General features: G+C 38.0%; 1 protein-coding gene across 2 annotated transcripts in view; it reads right to left on the bottom strand.

The window, feature by feature from the left end:
* LOC120858522 (fatty acyl-CoA reductase 2) overlaps nt 1–23,704 on the bottom strand; it is a 178,056-nt gene that overhangs the window by 10,230 nt on the left and 144,122 nt on the right. For both annotated transcript variants that reach the window (XM_040234625.1, XM_040234624.1), the window contains exons 4-9: nt 21,945–22,124; nt 11,729–11,906; nt 10,412–10,456; nt 8,353–8,471; nt 7,185–7,252; nt 4,346–4,517 (exon numbers count right to left, since the gene is read on the bottom strand). In XM_040234625.1, the coding sequence (XP_040090559.1) occupies nt 4,346–4,517; nt 7,185–7,252; nt 8,353–8,471; nt 10,412–10,456; nt 11,729–11,906; nt 21,945–22,124 (762 nt within the window). The remainder of the gene's footprint in view (nt 1–4,345; nt 4,518–7,184; nt 7,253–8,352; nt 8,472–10,411; nt 10,457–11,728; nt 11,907–21,944; nt 22,125–23,704) is intronic.

Below are 23,704 nucleotides of genomic sequence, written 5' to 3'. Positions count from 1 at the left end.
TTTTTTAATTTATTGATTTGAGGTATCAAACCTCAAACTCTGGGCAGAAGTCATGACTATATTAGCATCTGGTGAACCAAAAACAGCTCTTAATGCAGATTTAAGGGGCAAATATATTTTACTTGTTAATAATCTACTCAGGCACAGTGCTGATAACGTTTAAAAAAATACCGTCTCCACTAATACCTGTAACATCCCTGTTAGGTAGGTTTGTGTTTTTATGAACAGGTAAAGTTAGCTTAGAAAAGACTGAGTAGCCATGATAATATCATGTGTCAAAGCCAAAATTCCACCCAGTTTTGATGGACTTCAAAAAGTCTTTGCTTTTGCAAATGGGACCCCTGGATCTCATTTATTTAAATGGATCATATCTTTTAACACCGTGGTAAGGACCTGCTGTTTCAACATCCCAATTTTGTAACAATTTATATTTTTAAAAAACATGCTTTCTTAATTTATACAGTATGATTCCATGAGGTAGTCAGGGTCTATATTGTTTATCTTCATTTTGCAGAAGGATTAATAGGTACAGGGTCACATAGTTAATGCTCAAACCTAGATTTTCTGGCTACAAATCATATCTGGCCTAAAGATCATTTGATTTTTATCTTAACCAGTTAGGCTAATCTTGGTAACAGTGACTACTATAGTTGACCCCATAATGACTTATGATGCTGTTTTGGGGATTTGGTCTTATTTCTGGTCAAATCCTCATGTCCATATCCCTAATGACTCATGAGGTACTTCTCTCATTGTATTATGGGAAATTCTTAAGCAAGGCTGTAGAATCATTATTCCCTAATTCAAGCATCATAGTAGGGTTCCATTTGCTCTTGTTATCTAACATCTTGGCTATAGACTGAATATTTATATCCCCCTGCAATTCACATGTTGAAACCTATTCCTCCTAATGTGATAGTATTGGAAAAGGAGACTTTAGCAGATGTGGAAAGCCCTTATAAAAGGGACCCCAGAAAGCTCCCTTGGCCCTGCCAGCCTGTGAGGACACAGAGAACATAGGCTGTCAGAAACCAGGAAGTGGGCCCTCAGCAGATGCTGGATCCACCAGCACCTTGATTGTAGGCTTTCTAGTCTCCAGTTCTATGAGAAATAAATTTCTATTGTTTATAAGCTGCATAGTCGATGATATTCTGTTACAGCAGTCCAAACAAATTTACAATCTTTATTCATTTTACAACTCTGAAATAATTGATATGATTTCAATAATTTACTTTTAAAAAATAATCATTGTACAAGTGATTATACAATGTATACAATGGTGTATCATTGTATGTACAGGACTGTATCAGCAAAATAGTATTTTTTTAGAAAGAAAGAGTACACTTAGTATTTTCATGTAGTGAAGATCTTATTAATGCATACAATGCAAAAGCTATAAAGGAAAAATGATTCATTTTATCATATAAAATTTTTCTTTGGTAATAATGGTGATTATTCTATGCACTCTGATGTAAAATCCTGTAAAATAGGTATGATTACAATCTCTTTTTAACAAGTTAGTATTTAGAAAGGTTAAGTAATTTAGGGCTCATATGGATAAATTAGTGAAGGCCAGGATTTAAGTCTGTAAGTCTGACCAAACTCCATGCTCTTAAGACTTGCATTATATGTAGTTTCCCTTGTATTAAAAAAAAACTTCATAATCAGAGCTACAGGATAAGAAACTGACTTCAAGAAAACACATTAATTATATATTTACACATATATACATACACACACCACTTCCATAATAAGTACAACCCAACAGAAAAATAGAAATGTTGTTGATTAGTTGCTACAACATGTCTGACTCTTATGACCCGGTGGAGTGTAGCCTGCTAGGCTCCTCTGTCCATGGGATTTCCCAGGCAAGAATACTGGAGTGGGTTGCCATTCCCTTCCCCAGGAGATCTTCCTGACTCAGGGACTGAACCCGCGTCTCCTGCACTGGCAGGCAGATTCTTTACCACTGAGCCATGAGGGAAGCCCCTAAATAAACACACTGAGAGAGAATTCCCCCTTTAAAAACTATATATTTACACATACAACAATATACACACAGCCTCCATAAATTAATAAGTAAAATCAAATAGAAAAATAGAAATATTATTAACCATAAAAAAGAATGAAATAATGCTATTGTAGCAACATGAATGGACATAGAGATTATCATACTAAGCGAAGTAATTAAGACAAAGACAAATATCATAAGATATAACTTATATGTAGAATCTAAAAAGAATGACATGAATGAATCTATTGTGAAACAGAAACAGGATCACATAGAAAACAAACTTATGGTTCCCAAAGGGAAAAGCAGGGGGGGATAAACTTAGAATTTGATATTAACAGATACACATTACTATATATAAAATAAGCAATAAGGGCCTGAATATATATATATGCACATATATATATGAATCACTGCTGTACATCTGAACATTGTAAATAAATTATATTTCAATAAAAACAAAATTAAAAAGGTGAGAAATAGAAGCAGGCAACTTATAACAGAGAAAACATGAATGTCCAATAAACAAATGAAAGCCCAGCCCCTCCATCAATCAAGGAAAATGCAAATCAAAGTGACAGAGATGCTATTTCTTGTCATTAGCTTAACAATCCAAAATACTGATTTTTGCAAAGTATTAATGAGAGTGAGAAAGAACAGATTTATACTTTCACATGCTGTTGTGATAGTGTATAAATTGACAGAGGCTGCCTTTAAGGCAACCTGGTAGTAGTCATAATATCCATGTTGAGTGTACCCTCCAGTCTAGCAAGCCTACCCCTCAGCATCCTCCACAGACCCAAAGGCACATTCTATAAGGATGCATGTGCACTGATACTTGTCCCATTGTTTTTAATGGGGGTGAAAAAGACAGTACTAGCAGAATGACTTGGATTTTCATGGAATACAAGTGAAAAAGAAAGTATGTAGGATTGATTTAAACCTACATAGAGACACAACTTACCTCAAAGCAAAACCATACATATGGTTGTAAATGCATAAGTGATTACACACAAACACACTTGGGGAAGGAGAGAGTCCAGAAGGATTCTAGCACTTTCTGCCATAAAGATTATTCTTAAGATTCCTATAACCAAATGAATAATCATTTCCCATGAATATTACAATTAAATTTCTTACAAACAAAATACATAAAGATTTTTACTGGCCTTGTTCCTCCTGTGTTTTTCTTTTCTACTTCCTGAACTTGGCTCTTCATCCAGGTCTCCTTCCAACCCTGATATATTTTAAAGGCTTCAGTGTTGATGTCAGCAGTGTTTGGTTTTCCTTCTTTTCCCATCTTTATTTAATAAGCCCCTTATAAAAATATTTTCCCACAAACATAGTGTCCCCCTTTTCACCTTACTCATGAAGAAACTGACAATGAGTTATGAACTCTAAGGAAGATCTCTGAAAGGGTGGATAAACTCTACATTGCCTAAGCATCACTCATTTGCTCTACTAATAAGAATGGAAATAAACACACTGAGAATTTCTCCTTTAAAAGAGGCTAACATCATGCTTCTGATGGCAGGAATTACACACAAAGTATTATTCAAGTGAGACCAGAGTAGAAAGGGACATGCCCTAAGTCACCCAGCATCGACACTCCACTTTGCTCCCTCTACTCTCTCCACTCATCTCCACGTGGCAGTAAGTCCAGTTCAGATTTCTCCAGATCTTTCCTCTGTCTCTTCCTCTGAGACTACTTAAAATTCTTCCTCTAACTTCCATTTCCTCATCTGTAAAACTGGGATGAGAATACCCTCCTTGGGTTGCTGTGAGAATTAAAATGAGCTTGTCATGCATCACCCCTTGTGTGTATTTGAGGCTGTTACCATTGTAGTACATTGTAAGATTAACCACCCTGCTAAATCATTGAGTTCACATCCAACTCTTTGTGATCCTATGGATTGTAGCCTGTCAAGCTCTCCTGTCCACAGGATTCTCCAGGCAAGAATACTGGAGTGGGTTGCTATACCCTCCTCCAAGGGAAATTTCCGACCCAGGGATTGAATCTAACGATTTACAAACTCCCAGATACAGAATCTCAGTTACTTTTCTTTTTAGGTGATTGATTACCTGCTGAATTCATCAAGCAAGTTCCTTAACATTAAGGTAGGGTTCCCTTGGGGTTCCCACTACTACTGCTTTGATTGTCCCTCTATAGAGATAAAATCATAACTATATAGAGATATAGTTAACTCCCTTAGAGATATAGTCATAACTGTGATTCAGTTGTCACTTTGATCTGTAGGGGATGGGAAGGCAAAGGACTGGAGTCCTTAACTTTCATGCAGAGACCCTCCTAAAGCTATTGTCTCCATTTCTCACCTGGGCTTCCTTCCTGTGAGACGAAGATAGAAGTCATAGATGATGGCAGGGGCCCGGTGACTGACAGCATTCCAGTAATGGGTTGTGATGTTGTTGGTTGTGAAGTCAGCGTATGGCCTCCTGAAAGCTCTCTCAAATGGGATTTTTTCAAAGGTTGCCAAGACTTGGAGTCCTGGAGAAGGGGTGAGAGTGGGGGAGATTAAGTGCTAAGTCCAGGAGCATTGTAAATGCCACCCATTGTGGTGGATGGTATTTGCAATGGGTCAAAACAATAAATAGTAAGGATCTGTTGTGTAGAGTCAAGAATAATACTAAGAATTTTACACCAGGCAAGTGGTCATCTGCAAATTTAAACAATGTAAATTGGTTAAGAACTGAATCTTTCACTTGAAAACTTTACCCTAAAACAACTTCTTGGGAAAATAGTTTTAGTCAATACTAAAATTTCAATTCAATTTCAGGGTTATCTAGTCTATTCAGAAAGCCCAAGACAGAGCCTGGGGGTGTTATTTCTTTGGTTGAATCATTACTTGCAGAACAATCAGGAAAGTTTCTTAACATTTTACTTAAACTTTTATAAAGATTTATGTAAAAGAGAGACTATAAAATTAGGATTCCTTCATGTTGGTTCATTTTAAATACCAGTCTTTTACTTCTTTGGTATTTCTACTACTCTGGCAATATGTCAGACTCAATTGTTTTACTCTTGTCTCCAGAGTTTTCTTAAATAATAATCTTAAAAAGTATATCATTACTTATATAAAACCTGGTTTGAAACTTTTTATGTACATCTGCAAATCAAATACTTCTTTTCAAAAGGTATTCATTCTTTTGAACTTAGTTTTCATTTTATTTATGTAGAATTTTCAAAGTTGCGTAAGTTCATTACTCAGTTATGATGAAGTTATCAATTATTATGATAATATGGTTACTGTCCTCTGTAAAAGATATTACCTGGAAATCTGTATGAAAAATATATACTCCATACAGAAAAGATTATCCAGAAACATCTGATCCTGGGTCTTTTCCTCCCAGAGGGATTCATGTTGACTTCACGAATCCCTAGTGGGGTGATCATTACATGTTCATACCCCTCATCTACTTCTATGTCTGGCTCCCGCTCCCCATGTGCAATGAATAAATCATTTACCCTCTCTGGGCTTTGTGTGTAAAATAAAGTGAGAACACTAGACTATTTTTTAAAGAATTTAATTTTTATTGTACCATAGTTTCATTTCAAAAATACAAAGTTTTTAATGGTTTTGTGAATGAAAGGCTTTCCTCTAAATTTTATCCTTCTTGTTGAGTGTTAAAGTTAGTACGTGGCAAATAGAAAGCTAGATTTCTAATTTTAAGAAATTAGATATGCAACAAAGGTTTACTGTATAGCACAGGGAACTATAGTCAATATTTTATAATAACTATAATGGAAAATAATTTAAAAATAATATCTGTGTTTATGTATAACTGAATCATCTTGCTGTGCACCGAAAACACTGTAAGTCAGCTATAGTTGAATAATATATATATAAATAAAGAAAAAAGTTAATACGTGGCTCTGTAACATGGAACAAGCTGCAGTGATTTGATTGTCTGACTTTCACTGAGTCAGAAATTTCTGTCAAAGCAAAATTTATTTTAAGAGCAGAATGATATCTATTTACCTATCTATCTGAATCACTTTGCGGTATACACGAAATTAACACAACATTATAAATAAGTATACTTCAATTTAAAAACAAGGAAAAGAGAGAAAAACCAGAATGAGAGTTTTATATGTACCATAATCAAAAGAAGTAAGCACATTAGATTATTTTTAAGATCACTTTCAACTATTATATTGTGTATGTTCATAAAATAGACAGTAAGAATTTTCAGCAAGGAAGAAGACTATTTTGAATCCCAGGTATGGAATTTACATGTAGCATCTTTTGATTTAAGAATTTAAGTATCTTGGTTACTTCTGCTAATGCCTCTTTGTATGAATGATACCTTAATTCTGTTACTAAGATAGAGATTTATTTTTATTTCCAAATATTTCCAGAATTATTTTGCTATATGATCTAAATAACTGGATATGATGGTAATAGATAATTTCATTTTACTTTTACTGAAATAATAACTTTGCAAATAGAATAGCACAGTGGAATGCTCTGAATTGGAAATAGATATTCTAACAAATTAAGCACATTTAATTTTTTTCAACATCTAGTAGCTAAACAGCAATTAGATGATCTAAAAGTTTCAGATATTCATAAGAAAATCAGAAGCAGAGTACAAGATTGGTTAGCTAATTTTCTGTCATATGTAGGATTAATTCTAATTCAATTTAACAGGCTACTTTCAAGGTTACACTATGGCTGACTGCCTAAATTAATAAAGAGTATCACTGACTCAATGATACCAATTAGTATCATTGGACTTTTCTAAATCTACTTGGCCATTCATCATGGCACATTCTCAGTGATATGTCCAGGGGGACGAGGGCTGTGTGCATGAGCACAGTGGCTCAGGAGAAATATTTTATCACTGATATTGCTTATAATTACTGACTTTGGCTTGACTTTATTTGTTTTTTAAATCTCTATAGCCAATGGAGTCCTTATTGCTCACAATCATGTCGCTGTTTCACTGGTCCCTTTCTTTGAGATACCACAGTGCATTCTAATTAACTCTACACATTTACAATTTGCAATTATTTTTCTGGTTTTACCTATGTTTTGTCTTTTCCCCCATTAGACTCAAAGCTCCATGACACTTTGTTTTTCCCTGTGGCAGATGCTAATTGTGAATGAGCATTCTCTAATCGTTCCTTAGGTACCTTGCTACAGGCACTTACCCATTTTGCCCCAATTACAGGGATTGAGGTTGCCAGATGTACAGTGGTAGACCAATGTCGACTTAGGTCTGAAAAACAAAAGTTAGGTAAATACAAGAAAATGGAGAACTAATGAAAGAAAGATAGAGAAAATAACACTTAAACAAGTTTTTTTTTTTTTTTTTTCAATAATTCCCATGACTAAGGCATTCTTAGGTGGCTCAGGTGGTAAAGAATCCTCCTAAAATGCTGGGTTCAATCTCTGGGTTGGGAAGATCCCCTGGAGAAGGGCATGGCAATCCACTCTAGTATTCTTGCCTGGAGAATCCCCATGGACAGAGGAGCCTGGCAGGCTACAGTCCATGGCGTCACAAAGAGTTGGGCACAACTGAGCGACTAAGCACAGCCTGACACACAGGCACTCCACACAACACTTTCATCTTTTGTTCCTTCTTTGGGTTAAAAACAAAATGGAAAACTAGGAAAAGTGCAAATGTGTGTGTGTGTACATGTGTATGAAGAACAAAAATCACAATAGGCTGACATATTCATGGAGCAAATGGAGGCAGCATGATGATGACAAAGCAAATTGTATTTCTAATTTCTTGACGTCTTTACTGGGAAAAAATATGGGCTATGTTTTTTCCTAAATCCAATGAAGCGCTGTTGGATTGGACAACATCTAAATATCTAATTTCAAATAATTAATAAAAATTTTGTTTACTAACAAAGTTAAATATACAAACAACCTATTATTTTTTTTTTTGTACTAGAAAATACCTCTCTCACACACACACGGTGATCTGAACTTTGGAGTTTTATTAGGAACTGAGAAATGAAGAAAAATATGCTCTCATTTCATCTACTTTTATCTTCTTTGCCTTAAAAAAGGAAGCTGCATTTTAGGTTGCTGAATAGAAAGAAAAGCTTTTCAATTATTGAGAATTTCATGGTTAAATGATTTGAAGAATTTATTATTTTATGATCAACCAAGTACTAACTGGTATTTATAAAACAACTCGATGCCTATATTATGACATAATTGGAACTCTGTGAAATATCCAAACAGATACCCTCTCACATTTGGGGTCTTCTTCAGTAAAATTCATATATTTTGAATAGGTGCCCAACATAGTTACCCTCCTCCTCATCAAATCTTTGAAAGCCAGTTTAAGTATCCACTCCACACCTGTGAACGGCCGTGTACCATCCTACAGCCAAAGTGAGATTGACCACTGTGTCTGCTGGAATCAAATCTGCCACAGCCATCGGAGTAGCTCTTATGGACCGAAGAAACCCTTTCCCAGCCTGCACAGAAAAAAGGACATAAATTATTGAACCAGGCGTTATGTAACAGCTGGGGCTAAGGTATGTATCAGACAGATAGTATCAATGCTGGTAGTAATAATAACTAACACTGATTCACTGCTTGCTAGGTTAACGTGCCAAGACTGACTGCTCTCAGGCCATCCAACCTCCCCAGCTAAGTTCCAGTGCCAGCATCTCCAAGAACCACCAGTAATCCTCAGGTTCTTCTTCAGAGTGAAATTCCTCAAGCTTGTGAGGAGTTTAATGTATTTAGCTAATTAATAAACACCAAGAATAAAAGAAAAAATAAGAATAAGATTTAATATCTTAAAAATTAATTCATAAGATATTCTAAGAATTAAGTTTTCCCAAATTTCCCTTTAATTTAACTTACCATTTCTTAAATGTTGTCATTTTTAGCTAGAGTCTACTAGTTTACAAGAAATAATAGGAACTAGGAGTTTAAGAAACACCTTTTTAAACTGATAAAATCCCACTGCTTAACAAAAACTTTTTATTACTTGTGGAAAAGGCCACCGTTATTTACTCTTTGTTCAGTATCTTTGTTTACCTCACAGATCACTGATGCTATATAGATGCAAGAATTAGGAATTGTTCATGTTAATAAATGCCATGTCAATAAACAAAGGAGCCAGTTTACTGACTTTTTGAAGTAATTGATTATTTACACCCTGCATGTTTCCAAAATCAATTTGCAGTGGTCAGCACTTTCTTATATTCCTAATTTCTGTCTTCTTGTAACTGATTAACCTTCCTTTGGACAAGTGTGCCTGCTAAGTTGTTTCAGTCAAGTTCGACTCTTTGCAACCCTATAGACTATAGCCCACCAGGCTCCTCTGTCCATGGGATTCCTCCAGGCAAAAATACTGGAGTGGGTTGCCATGCTCTCCTCCTGTCCTTCAGAATATGGGAAATCAATTTGGAAAATTTTAGAAAATCTGAATACATGTGGCAGCTTTGTTAACACTCTGGGATCATGTTAAAATAGCTATGTTCTAAGTTACTGAACACTCACTTCCAACTAAGCCTCAAGAGTTGAAGGCAGGTAGGGAACAGAAAGAGAAAGAAATCAGAAAGAATTTCATTGTCGCTGTCTTCGACAAGTAGTCATAATTCACTGCCTTTTATTTGTATTGTAGTTCATGTTGGATCTAGTTCTGTGAAGAACAGAGGCACAGTCTGAAACATGAGATCCCAAACAAAATTTAAATTCATTTAAAGACGTGAAGTCCATTTCAATGTCTGAAAGAGAAGAGTTGTAGTTCTGAGCCTAAAATGCTTAGTGTGAACTGGAAAGCTCCGCAGCTCACAGGATCAGTCTTCACTGCAGGGAGATGCACACAAAGGTCTGCTGACCCAAAGGAATGGTTGATGTTTCTCCTGGTCTGTGAGAGGATTAGTGTTGAAAAGTGTCTCCTATAGTCATCAATTTTTATATTTGAAAAACTTGCTCCAATTGGTAGTCCTCTTTCTTAGATATATTGTGAAATAGATATTGATGTATTTATGCACTTATATACTTTCTATCCAAATGCACATAAATTTAATAATCGTTGGGGATATGAGTTTTATCACATCCCTAATTCTAGCTATGGTTAAAGAGCGAAAAGAAGGAAATACCCCCATCTTGTGTTAACTAAGCATGGTACTAGAGGCTCAAAATTCTATCCAAAAATAAAACTCCTAAGTGGCAATTGATGATATCACAGTACTTCTATTTTCCTGATAATGATATTGACAGATAGTTAATTTCATTCTGCCTCTATTTTTCAATCAGCAAAACTGAAATAATTTGCATCAACTGTAGTGAGTAAAGGAATGCTTATGGTTTTGCATCAGTAAAGCTAAGCCAATACTAGCATTTCGTTACTGTCCCTCCACTACATTTGAAGTAATTATTTCCACACCGTTATACATACCGCAATAATGAGCCCACTAGGTCCATTTAAGTTATCAACCCAACCCTAAAAAGAGAAAAGGGAAAAGATCTCTAGTTGGTTCCACATGTCAGAAAATCACAGTACCTTTGGAATATCTGCAGTCTAATCTTAAACTTCAAACAAGAACAATGAGACTCCAGCCGATAAACTGTCTAGTCCACTATTTCCAAAATTACAAACAGAGATCAGTGAGAAAGCACTGGATATTTTTGCACTTGGTTTGTGGAAAAATTAAAATTCTGCCAGCATTTATTTCATAGCAGGAATCAAGAATAGCTTCAAGCTGTCTATGACATCTTAGGAGCTAAATTGGATCTCATCTTAATATCATAATCTGCTAATCAATTCATTTTCCTTACTTGGGCCTGATTTTAACTTCTCAGGGGAACATTTCAAACATAGTCTGCAGAAAATTGACTCTTACTTGACAATTGTAAGAGTCTTGGCATCTTTCATTCATTCTATCTCAAGATCAACTTGTATTAGCTTGCTATAGATGGTAGAGAAAATATTATCTTTAGGAGCAGTTAGAGAAAAACATCTTTATGAGTTTGTCTCCTAAGCCCAAAGCAAGTCAGTTGACCTCATTATGTCTGTTTCTCTTTGAAAGTCAAAATGTATAAGATGGGAAATGAGAGAGAACTTGAAGGGATTAATATTAGTTGAGCCTTTTATTAGGGACCAGGCACTGCAGTAGACATACCACTACACTGTTCATTTCATCAACCCTCCACAATGGGTGTGGTTAGCCCAGTTTTATGTATGAGACGACTCATATGTAAAAGGTTGCAATGGAGCTTGGATTTATCTGGTACAAAATTTTACAGAATTGCTTCAAAAAAAGATGGCATAATTCAAAGTACTTTCAAAAAGATACAGAAGTATATATATGCAGATAAAAATCATTATTCCTAAACTGAGGACTTTCTCTGAGCTTTGCTGTTCCTATTTACCCTGGCAATTTGTTAATGTTATCAACTTGGCCAGCAGGAACATTCTTGTATATTTAAACTATTGTGGAGAAGCCAAGAAATAAAGTTATTTCCCATGGGAATTTTGAGACTAGAGTTATTGAGAAACTAACTGAAGACTCCACCCAACTAGGATAGTCAGTGTATCATCAGAGGAGCCCGCTGGTGAGTAAATCCTGAAACAAACGTGCACTTTGGTCCTCACATTTGCTGTACTCAGCTATCTATACTGGAAAAAAAAAAAAAAAAAAGACATCAGAGAGTAATTGGACAGGAGGGATGCTGGTTCAGAAGCAAAGTGTGGAATCCAGGCAAGTGGGCTTACTGGGAAGGGCTCCTGCCAGGTTGCTCCCACGATGGAGGGCCGTACGATGGCAATGTTGAGGTTGCCACCTTCCTGCTGCACCACCACTTCTCCCAAGGCCTTGGTATAGGTGTATGTGTTAGGCCGATCTCCGATCAGCTTGGGTGTGATCTCATCAATAATAGCGTCGTCTAACCACCTAAAGGTAGTCAGAGTGAAAAAGAACGTTGTCAGCATGTGTCAGACAACATACCAAAAAGAAATTCTGAGACACGACAAACAGAACTTCCCCCTTCCAGCTCGAGTTCTGAAATTCGGAACTGTCAAAGGACACCAAGGCTTGAGTGTGAACCTATCCACATGATTCAAGATGGATGAGATCTTCCCCACTGCTTAGCCCAACATTACTAGTTGAATCCTATGGCCTTCTGTCTCAATAGATGTATCCAGTTGTTATGCAGTCTGCTGCTTGATTGTGTGTGTGTGCGCACACACGCTAAGTCACTTCAGTCATGTCCAGCTCTTTGTGACCCCATGGACTGCAGCACACTAGGCTCCTCTGTCTATGGGATTCTCCAGATAAGAATACTGGAGTGGGTTGCCATGCCCTCCTCCAGGGGATCTTCCCAACCCAGGGATGAAATCTGTGTCTCATGTCTCCTGCATTGACAGGTGGGTTCTCTACCCCTAGCGCCACCTGGGAAGCTCCCTGCTACTTGATTACATAGAGCTAATTTCTATCTTCAATTATAGCCTCTCAGAGGGAATGTACCTATCAAGGTACATTCAGTGAATGTATTGTGAGTGCCAGTTGGGTGTCCAACACTGGGCTGGCTGCCTTGGTCATGGACTTGAGAGGCTATCATCAGAGGTGTCAGTGGCAGCCCCTCTCATTCACTATTGTCCAGTTAGAACCTTGGCACTAATCTTGAAACCTTCAGCTTTGATTTTTGTTTAAAATTCTGCGTAATGCCTTAACTGGAGAAGGCAATGGCACCCCACTCCAGTACTCTTGCCTGGAAAATCCCATGGGCGGAGGAGCCTGGTAGGCTGCAGTCCATGGGGTCTCGAAGAGTCAGACATGACTGAGCAACTTCACTTTCACTTTTCACTTTCATGCATTGGAGAAGGAAATGGCAACCCACTCCAGTGTTCTTGCCTGGAGAATCCCAGGGACGGGAAGCCTGGTGGGCTGCTGTCTATGTGGTCGCACAGAGTCGGACACGACTGAAGCGACTTAGCAGCAGCAGCAGTAATGCCTTAACAAAGAAAGGCAACTACATTTATCAGAACTTACAATCTGTTTTAGAATCCACGCACTGTATTTTGAAGATCTGTTTAGAGTCTATGCTAATAACTTGGTAATCATTTCCAGAGATTTCCAACGAGTTTTAAAGTGCTCTAATAGCTATTAATAGTCTGTCAAGTGGGGTGAGAATAGCACAATGAAGCAACTTTAATACAGTGACTATTGAATACCTCTACCTTCAAGAAGATCTGTATCATGAATAACTGAGTTACCATGGCACCAACCTAATTTTTTTTTAAAAAAAAAATAGATGTTAAAATCATTTTGATAATCCCAGAGTCTACCTGTTTTTCTCTGAGAGCAATGACATTATTGTTGATTAAATATTGAATATTTCTCTTAGCTGGTAGATCTATTTGGTGAAACTTTGGATATAATACAGTTTTTAAAAATTAGGTGACATGTCAGTGTGATTTTATAATTAATGTGATTGGTACATTTATTCCCATTTTATTGGACCCAACACAATCATATTATTTTGATTGCAGAAAAATCTTATTAGAGGTTATCGTTTTCCTCTCACGACAAATTATTGAGTATTTAAGAAGTGCTTAATGCCAAGACATTCAGAAACACAACTCTCAATTTCAATGTTGGAGAGGAGTGTGAATACTGTCTGTTATGGTCTAGTTTTCCTTGCTTTGCAGCTATTAGTGCTGAATATCTTCTAGCTATCAACTGCCTTCTGGCTTACACTGAAAAGACAAAGGCTGAGAAGGTCTGAGAATTAAAAACGACTCCAAATACTTAGAAAAACAGAAGTTATTTCAATCACATGGTCACTGAGTGTTGGAAGAGAGTGAGGGACAATCTAGGCACCTCTCTATCTTTCTAATACTGTTACCTTTACCTCATCTTATTTGTGGGTCAGCAGTGGATTAACTGACCTAAGACCATTTTTATTTTCACCTACAAAAACATACAGGTTACAAAAACTAGGTCTGAACAAATACAGTCCAGTTTTAACAAAGCTGTAAAGAAAACAAGTTTAAGAAAGCATCAGAAGCCAGCAATACCCTCGGATTGTATGTCCCATGGCTGGTACCACGTGCTATCACTGCTGTTGGTGTGCATGAAAAAGGTAACACTTGGAGGCTTCTCCAAGTTTGGTGAGTTAGCTCATCTTGGAAAATACTAAGAACACAAGAACACAAAGCAAAAGAAGTTGCAGTGCTCCGTAGATGATCTGCCTTTACTATTTGTAGCTCCGCCATATTCTACTGTATCATTTTCTCATGTCCTCCACTGGCACTTGTGAAAAATAGCAATAATTGCATGTGTTCTAAATTTTCAAGTGATGAGGACAAATAGGAACATTCACAACTACACTTAAAACTATTTGATTAAACAAAATGAGCTAACACATATTTAGTAAAACCGCCAAGAAGCATGTATCTAGAAAGAGGAATAGCAAGAGGAATCACAGTTGGTTTTAAAATATCTTTTCTAATATAGCCAAACAGATCATATTTCACCCTGCCATTTCTTCAGTTCAAAGAGATTAATGTGACATTCATTGGTTAAGTGATGCCCTTTTCAGGACCTAAAATTGGTTCATGTTCTCCTTTATCAAAATTTGATTTGGAGCTGTTGCTTGTCTTTAAACTAGTAAATAAACTAGCATGAAAAAAGGACACTATATATTTAACTACATCAAACAATTAAAAAATACACAAAGTTTTCCTTTCAAAAAAAAAAAAAAGGACACTATATAAACCAAAGCACATTTCTGAGACTAAGTCAAAGCACTTTGGGATACTCAAGGAGATGTCTGAACTCATGGGCTCCAAATTCTAAACTTCTACTTAAATAGCTTTAAAAGAAGCAAAGTCACACACACACATACATACATAATTCAGACAATTTCCTCTAAATATTACCATCTTTTTTGGTTTGAAACTTATTTATTCAACTTTTTATATCATTATTTTCATAATTTTTGTATTTATGAATGAAATAGCAAGAGGAATATATATTTTTCCTCAATTTTCCTGTGCAGCAAACAGGGCCAACCTAGTAGTGTATCAGGAAAAGCTTTCTGGAGAGTAAGTACTGGACATCCTGCCCCAAGGTGAGCTCTGCTGTCTTTTCTCTGACCTGGAGTATGTTTGTCCCTTGATTACTGCAATTATCATGCTATATGCTCTTGCTTGGGCTTCCCAGGGTAAAGAGTCCACCTGCCAAAGCAAGAAATGAGGATTCAACTCCTAGGTGGGGAAGATTCCCTGGAGAAGGAAATGGCAACCCACTCCATTATTCTTGCCTGGAAAATTCCATGGACAGAGGAACCTGTACATTCCATGGGGTCACAAAGAGTGGGACATAACTGAGCAACTGAACACAAAAGTTCTTGCTCATGTCTGTTTCCCCACTTTACAATGAGTCCAGGAGTGCAAGGATTATATTTTTTTAATCGCTGTGTCCAATCACCTTACTCTCCCCAGGAACCAGCTAAATGTGTGCTCTTTCAAAAGACAGTCATGATTGGCCACTGCTGTCCAAAGTTTGGGAAGCTGAGATGGACAATGGTAGGAGAGAATGGGTGAACTCAAAAGGAGGTGTGGTTGTGGGGAGACTGTGGGAAAGTTAGAGAGGGGATGTCTTTGAGGAAATGAAGAAAAATTGGAACTTAAGGTATCCGGTGGCAGTGGTGAAAAGTGCTGAAAAGCTGAAAGGCTAAAGGTTGGCCAACTTCAGTTGGGTGGTGACTTCAGAGTAAATTTAACTGGCTTCAAAGTAAATTTGAACCATTTCTTGGGGAGAAGGGTATATCTGAGCCTAATGCTTGTGGTGACTTGGCCTCTGTATTACCCTATAGACTTTTATTGAGCACATATTCTGGTTCCAGTGACCTGACAACATGGAAATTATTTAAGAAAAATTTAACCCTGCTCTGATTCATGTTGAAGTCTGGTGCTATTAAAAGTACACTGAATTCCCAGGTTTTTTTTTTTTTTTTGGTCAGCTGCTTAGATGCCATCCTAATGCTATACAATCCTGACAATAAAAGCACAAATGCTAAAATTAGCTTTTTCCTTTCCCCTAGAATAGATAAACAGGGGTTTCCCATGTGGCTCAGTGGTAGAGAATATGGCTGCAGATGCAGATGTGGGTGTGATCCCTGGTTTGGGAAGATCCCTTGGAGGAGGTAATGGCAGCCCACTCCAGTATTCCTGCCTGGGAAATCCCATAGACAGAGGAGCCTGGGGGGCTACAGTCCATGGGGTCACAAAGAGTTAGACAGAGCTTAGCAACTGAATGAAAACAACAACAAAAAAAGGTGTATGCAAGCCTATAGGCAAAGCAGTAGCCATGCCCTATTGGTTTTTCTTTCCACAAACACATAGGGGTTTTCTACATGTATTGCCATTCAGAAAGGTTCTAGTCCCCTTCACCATTCATCTCGGGTGATGGGTCTCCATGCCTCTGGAGACTCCCCATGCTAACATATCGCCTTTTGCTCCATAGCCATCATGTTCCTAAAGCTCACTTTCATCAAAGTCTTTCCTTGATTAAAACAAAATGAAACAAAGGGCCAAAATCACACTCACTCACACACACACACACACACACACACACACACACACACACACACACACAGAGTCCTCCTCCCTCAACAGATCTCTCTGTCTGTAGAATTAAACATAACCCTCTGCATGGTACGCAAAATGTCCACAGTGTGGCTCCATTCTATGTTTCCAGCTTGACCTCTAACAGCTTGCCTACATATAACCTATGTGATGCCAAAATGGGCTTACAGCTCTGTCCCAGGCAAGCCCTAGGTTTTCCTCCTTCACTAGCTCTGCCCAGTGTGTGCCCCATCTGACCTGTCCCCACTGTACATATTCTTCCAGTTCTATCTCCCACATCTGTCTTTCTTTAGAGTCCTTCAGCACCAGCAAACCTACTACATCCCATTTCCTCCACCACACCTCTGAGGTAATTCTGCTCTGTTCTATTTGCATTTGACTGTGAGCTCCTTGAAAGTACAGTCCCTGTCTTAAGAAAGCACCATTTAATCACATGGCCAAGTATTGTGCATATACTAGAAAGACCATAATCATGTGGCCATGGAAAATCCTTGTGTCTCTGCAACTTACTAGCTGAGAGACTTGTGAAGAGTTATTTAACCTTTCTGAGCCTGTGTTCCTTTGTTAATACATTAGCCATAATAGTATACCCTACAATGTTATGTTAAGGAATTAAATGTCTGTGAAAGTGCCTTTGTTCCAAGTAATTGCTGAATGATGATTCATAGAATCCTTCCCTTCTTACTGCATATTTACTAGATTGCTTTAAGCATGCTCAATAAAGCACTAAGTAATTATGGATCCATTTTTTCTGGTTCCTAACTCTAGATACTTCAGGTTTTATACAGATGTAAAAGCTTTTTTCTTCTACACAGCCCCCCTAAAAGGATTTACCTTGGCCTAAAAAGTATGGGAAGCATAAGCCCCAAACTTCTGTCCTTGTGGGTCAGCTATGAGCATTTTAAAAAATAAACGTTCCACTTAAGCTTTTATTCTGGAAAACTGGAGTTTATTGGTCATCCCTGATTCATTTACAGACATGAGTTTCTAAAGGTAAATATTACCAACTATGTAGAAGCTGGAAATATAAAGGCAGAAATTATAAGAATGGTGACATCATTACATCATAAATTGTCTCTGTTGGGATGAGGGGCAGAAGACAAGTGCACAGATAATCAGTTGCTGAACACGAAAGGCCAATTAAAAGCATCAAGTCTTAATTTATTATGAAAATGTATGTATACTAAAGTTTCCATAATAAGATAATCAAAATTTATCTTTTGGGAATGGTTAGGGACAAAGGTAACTCTGGATTTTCAGAGATGGGCTGAAGGAAGGGAGGGGTTGGGCTGTGAGATGGACAGAAGATGGGGTGGGCTGAGAAGGACAGAAGTACGGGGCAGGAATGAGAGGTGTCAGGTTTGGTTCACAGTTCCATTCCCTTTATTAACAGTGCCAAGCAGGATCTCTTCAGCCTGCACAATTGGGAAAGTTCCTGGCAAAAAAGTGCAAACCCTCTTTTATTTCCCAGAACTGTAATTCCCATTAAATTGCTTCTCTGGAAAAACAAAGGTTCATTTTACTGTTTTATGGGTGACTTTCTTTTCTTTTTTTTCAGCTTTACTAAGATATAACTGATGAACAACATTTTAAGACAGTGCATATTGTGATGATTTGGTACACATATACATTGTGAAGAGGCTTTTCCGGTGGCTCAGTGGTATAGAATCCACCTGCAATACAGGAGCTGCAGGAGATGAGGGTTCAGTCCCTAGGTGGCAAAGATCCCCTGGAGTAGGAAATGGCAGCCCACTCCAGTATTGCGGCTGCTGCTGCTGCTGCTAAGCTGCTTCAGTCGTGTCCGACTCTGTGCGACCCCATAGACAGCAGCCCACCAGGCTCCCCCGTCCCTGGGATTCTCCAGGCAAGAACACTGGAGTGGGTTGCCATTTCCTTCTCCAATGCAGGAAAGTGAAAAGGGAAAGGAAGGTCGCTCAGTCGTGTCCGACTCTTTGCGACCCTGTGGACTGCAGCCTACCAGGCTCCTCTGTCCATGGGATTTTCCAAGCAAGAGTACTGGTGTGGGTTGCCATTGCCTTCTCCGACCATTCTTGCCTGGAAAATTCCATGGACAGAGGAGCCTGTACAGTCCACGGGGTCACAAAGAATTAAACACGACTGAAGCAACTTAGCATGCATACATACATTGTGAGAGGATTTCCCCTCCCCCATCTAAAATTAATGTATTCATTACTCTTTTATGAGAGATTTTATTTGATCACAAAGCTTCAAGATTTTCTTGCTGTTTAACTCTTTGTTCCATTTTTTGTAGAAAATGAGGACCACTGCAGTACTCAGAACGACAGTGGTTAGACCCCATAGGGTTATTGTTAATAAAAATTTCTAAGGGCAATTTTATTTTAACCAGGGGCCAATTACAAAATAGAGAAGAAATCAGAGAAAAATATTTTCTTAGAGCAACTAAATCTGGATTTAGGTGCAGTAGTATTTATTCAGAATAACTTTAATGCTGTCATTTTAAAACTTCAGAAAATTCTATCTGATATAGGAATTGTTGAAACAGTCATGAACAATGGTCTAGTTGGTGAGGGGCTGCTGGGATTTATTCAAAGCATTATTCCAAACTTAACACATAGGTTTTATTACAAGTTTAAGAAGAAAAAAAGAGCAATCCAAACACACAGATAAGATGAGGGCATATATGTATTTTATATGTATGCTTTATATTTATGCTTCACACTCTCAAATACCAGCTTGCCTTGAAATTCTGTCTATTCCTGCTTTGCCTAAACAAACAAGCAACAACACATCTTAGCCAGAGTGGTATGAACAATGATCATCCAGTTCCATCAAAAACTTTTCATTCATTCAGCGAATATTTGAGTTCCTACTTTGTGCTGGCATTGAAGAACAAGAGGAACAAGAGACAGTCTCTTGTTTGAGAATCTCATTGGCCACTGGAGATACAGACAAATAATCAGACATTTAGAATGACCTGTGCTAAATGTCATGATGAGGATGAGCACAGGGCACTCTGGGAGCACGGGAATGACCACCTGAATCCATGTGCTCCCAGAGGAAAGCTTTGATGTCTGGATAAGACCTTACCAGAGGAAGCAGAGGTAGAAGTAGCCTCTAGAGACAGAACCACCTGAGCCAAGGCAGAGACATATGAGCGAGAGTGAGTACTTTGTGTGACTGTGGCACAAATGTAAGACTGAGACGGATGGTGCTGGACAGGTTGTTCTGAGTATAAAAATTTAAATAAATAAACTGTGGTAATGATGTTCTCTTTGTTTAAAAAAAGTTAGCTTTAGTTCCTTAACTGCATTGAAATGTATTTTGTTGAGACGAAATATAATTTTTCTCCTAGTTCTGTTTGGCTACATATATGTATGTTTTAAAATAACTGTTCTCGTTGGAGAGGAGTACATGACAGACAGACATAAATTTTGTACTAATGTCCATTACAGTTTGGTCATCAATCATGTAGCTGATTCTTGCCTTTACCAGTAGAGATAATGCTGGGGAGTGGAAAATGCCTGTTAATAAATCAACTCTTCCTCTGGGAGGGGAGCTTATTCTTTGAAATGGGGTGTGGGAGGGTTTGAGCATCTGGACACAGTGTGGGAGGGAGAAAGTGGTATGGAATATCTGGGTGAACTGAATCTCCATTTCCTCCCTTTTTCTTTGGTGACCTCTCAGGAGAATCAAAGGACAGAAAGAAGTCTGCTCCTTTCCTAGGCTTCTAGTATGTGTGCTCATTTTCTCAGTTGGGTCTGACTCTTTTGCAATCTTAGGGACTGTAAGTAGTCTGCCAGGCTGCTCTGTTCATGGAATTTTCCAGGCAAGAATACTGGAGTGGGTTGCCATTTCTTATTTCATGGGCTTATCACATCCATAAACACCACATTTACCAAAAGATGAAGCTGTAAGAGGATGGCTAAACAGCATACAAATCATTTCCATCCTGAAAACATGCCAAGGCTTTAGACCTTAACTTTCCTGCACCGACTTTGGCATCACAGTGCCTTTTCTCCAACTATCCTGAAAAATTCTGGACTCTGAAAGGTTCCTTTGCACCAGTTAAGCAAATCATCATTTATTAGCAACTTTAAGCAACCTCTGTCTCCTTTAAATGACTTTCATTTTACTTTTGTCCTGGTTATTTTTAAATGACAGGTAAAAATATCTGTTCTCAGAGCTGTATGAGATAAAAATGTTTGCCCTGAAGGGAATAAACTCTTGATTTAGCTAAAGCTAAAGAGTATATCTAAAATAGAAATACAGTATTATAAAAAATTAAAATCTGACAAATCCACCGTGAGAGTATATTTTCTCTGCTATAATATGTTTTATGCAGAGTCTTTTAAAAAGCAAACAAAATAAGGCAAATTTGGTAAATGGAACACAAGAATGAAGAGGCAGAACAGAAAAACACTTATTTTGAGATCAGAGTGATGGCCTAAAAAGAAAATAGTTCCTGTTAGTTGGCCAAAGAGAAAAATGCTAGACTTTTGTCTCTCCTGCATAATAGGATCGTAAGGAAAGTGTCTCTCAGCTGAACAGATCAAGAAACCGACAGTTTCTGCCAGACTTGGAAGAAATTTCTCTTCCCTATTAGTTCTTCTTTATTAACTTTTTGATTAACTGCTATTAAGCGCTGTAGTAACTGCTTTGTTTGTATAACTCACATTATCATCACAGCTATAAAGACAGGCACTATTATTAGCCTCATTTCACACATGAAGGAATTAAGGCTCAGAGAGGCCAAAAATTTGCTCAAGGTCACAGAACCTTTGCCAGTCTAATGATAAAACCTTTCTTCTGGAGGTTTACATACTATGTATGCAAACTTCCCTTGTGTGCATGCTAAGTCGCTTTAGTTGTGTCTGACTCTTTTGCAATCCTATGCACTGTAGCCCACCAGGTTCCTATGTCCATGAGATTCCCCAAGCAAGAATACTGTAATGGATTGCCATGCCCTCCTCCAGGGGATCTTCCTGACCCAGGGATCAAATCCACACCTCTTGTGTCTCCTGTACTAGCACCACCTGGGAAGCCCCGATACTTCCCTTGAAAAAAATAAATCTAGTAGCAAAGCTTAGTTCACTAAGAAGTGAGAAACCACCTCCATGTAAAGTATTCTCAAGAACCTCATGGAATTCTAAGCAACCTAATACAGCTTTTCTATCCCCATTCTCCTCCATCAAGAAGCACTCTATTCCCCACTGGGGACAGAGAATAGCAAGGTCAGGGAGCTGAAGCTGGCACCTTTTCAAAGCATTCTGCTCCCAGGGTATCTCACTGTGCTACCTTATAAATGAACAAAAGTCCATCTCCCTTCACCCCCAACCACCCATGGAACCCAACTTACTCCATAGAGTCAATGATTTTTTTTGGCTCCACAGGACATGGATAGATGACTTCATCAATGTGCTTCAGGTTACAATTTGAAAAGGCAGTAGAAATGTGTATGAAGGCTTCCAGCTTCGGCATCTGACTGGCCATGAGCAAAAGCTGCTGGGTGGCAGTGACGTTAAGCTGCACAGCGTGTCTGGAGAAGGTTAGGCAAAAGGAAATACAGTGAGGCAAATCACATCCCGTTTTGCTGGAGCTGCACCTACTGCAGTAACTGGCATATCCATCTGATTTTTGTGGCTGCATCGAAGGACCAGGAAGAAAAGTATGAGTCATGGCCATACAGTTATATGATACTTGGAATATGTTATATGTTGATGATGCCTTTTGTGCATATTAATCCTGTGATACATGTTGAGAAGTCATCTGATTCTAAATCAACTGGAAGGAAAGAAAAATCACAATCCTCTGAATTTATAAAGGGACTTATTAAGCAGCCATTAAAAGAATAAAAAACATAAAGTAGGCATCTACCTTAAGTTAGAAAATTCAAATAAACTAGAGGAGAGCAACAATTAATATAGAATGATAAATATGTTTCTATTGCAAAGGTATACGTCAGATATAAAATTGATGTCAATGGAGAACAGATGAAGTTGCCAAGGGGGAGAGAGGTGGGGAAGGGATGAAATGGGAGTTTGGGATTAGCAGATGCCGACTATTATTTATAGGACGGATAAATTACAAGTTTCTAAAATAAAGCACAGGGAACTATATTCAATCTTATGATAACCTTAATGGAAAAGAATATAAAAAAGAATGTATACATATATATGTATATATATATATAAAACTGAATCACTTTGCTGTACAGCAGAAATTAAAACAACATTGTAAATCAACTATACTTCAGTTAAAAAAATGTTAAAACTCTAAATTTTACCTAATAGAACACAAAGCTGCATAAACATAAGGATATGATGACATTGAAGTAATTCTTTTTCTAGAAATATATGTTTCATACAAAATTAGGAAAACAGTTCAGTTCAGTTCAGTCACTTAGTCGTGTCCGAATCTTTGCGAGCCCATGAATCGCAGCACACCAGGCCTCCCTGTCCATCACCAACTCCTGGAGTTCACTCAAACTCACATCCATCGAGTCTGTGATGCCATCCAGCCATCTCATCGTCTGTCATCCTCTTTTCCTCCTGCCCTCAATCCCTCCCAGCATCAGAGTCTTTTCCAATGAGTCAACTCTTCGCATGAGGTGGCCAAAGTACTGGTTTCAGCTTTAGCATCATTCCTTCCAAAGAACACCAGGGCTGATCTCCTTCAGAATGGACTGGTTGGATCTCCTTGCAGTCCAAGGGACACTCAAGAGTCTTCTCCCACACCACAGTTCAAAAGCATCAATTCTTTGGCGCTCAGCCTTCTTCACAGTCCAACTCTCATATCCATACATGACCACTGGAAAAACCATAGCCTTGACTAGACGGACCTTTGTTGGCAAAGTAATGTCTCTGCTTTTCAATATGCTATCTAGGTTGGTCATAACTTTTCTTCCAAGGAGTAAGCGTCTTTTAATTTCATGGCTGCACTCACCATCTGCAGTGATTTTGGAGTCCCCCAAAATAAAGTCTGACACTGTTTCCACTGTTTCTCCATCTATTTCCCATGAATTGATGGGACCAGATGCCATGATCTTCGTTTTCTGAATGTTGAGGCTTCTTAGTTCCTCTTCACTTTCTGCCATAAGGGTGGTGTCATCTGCATATC

The sequence above is a fragment of the Oryx dammah genome, unplaced genomic scaffold, assembly GCF_014754425.2.
Source record: "Oryx dammah isolate SB20612 unplaced genomic scaffold, SCBI_Odam_1.1 HiC_scaffold_29, whole genome shotgun sequence".
NCBI classification, from domain to species: Eukaryota; Metazoa; Chordata; class Mammalia; order Artiodactyla; family Bovidae; genus Oryx; species Oryx dammah.
This window is presented reverse-complemented; position numbering and strand designations above follow the sequence as displayed.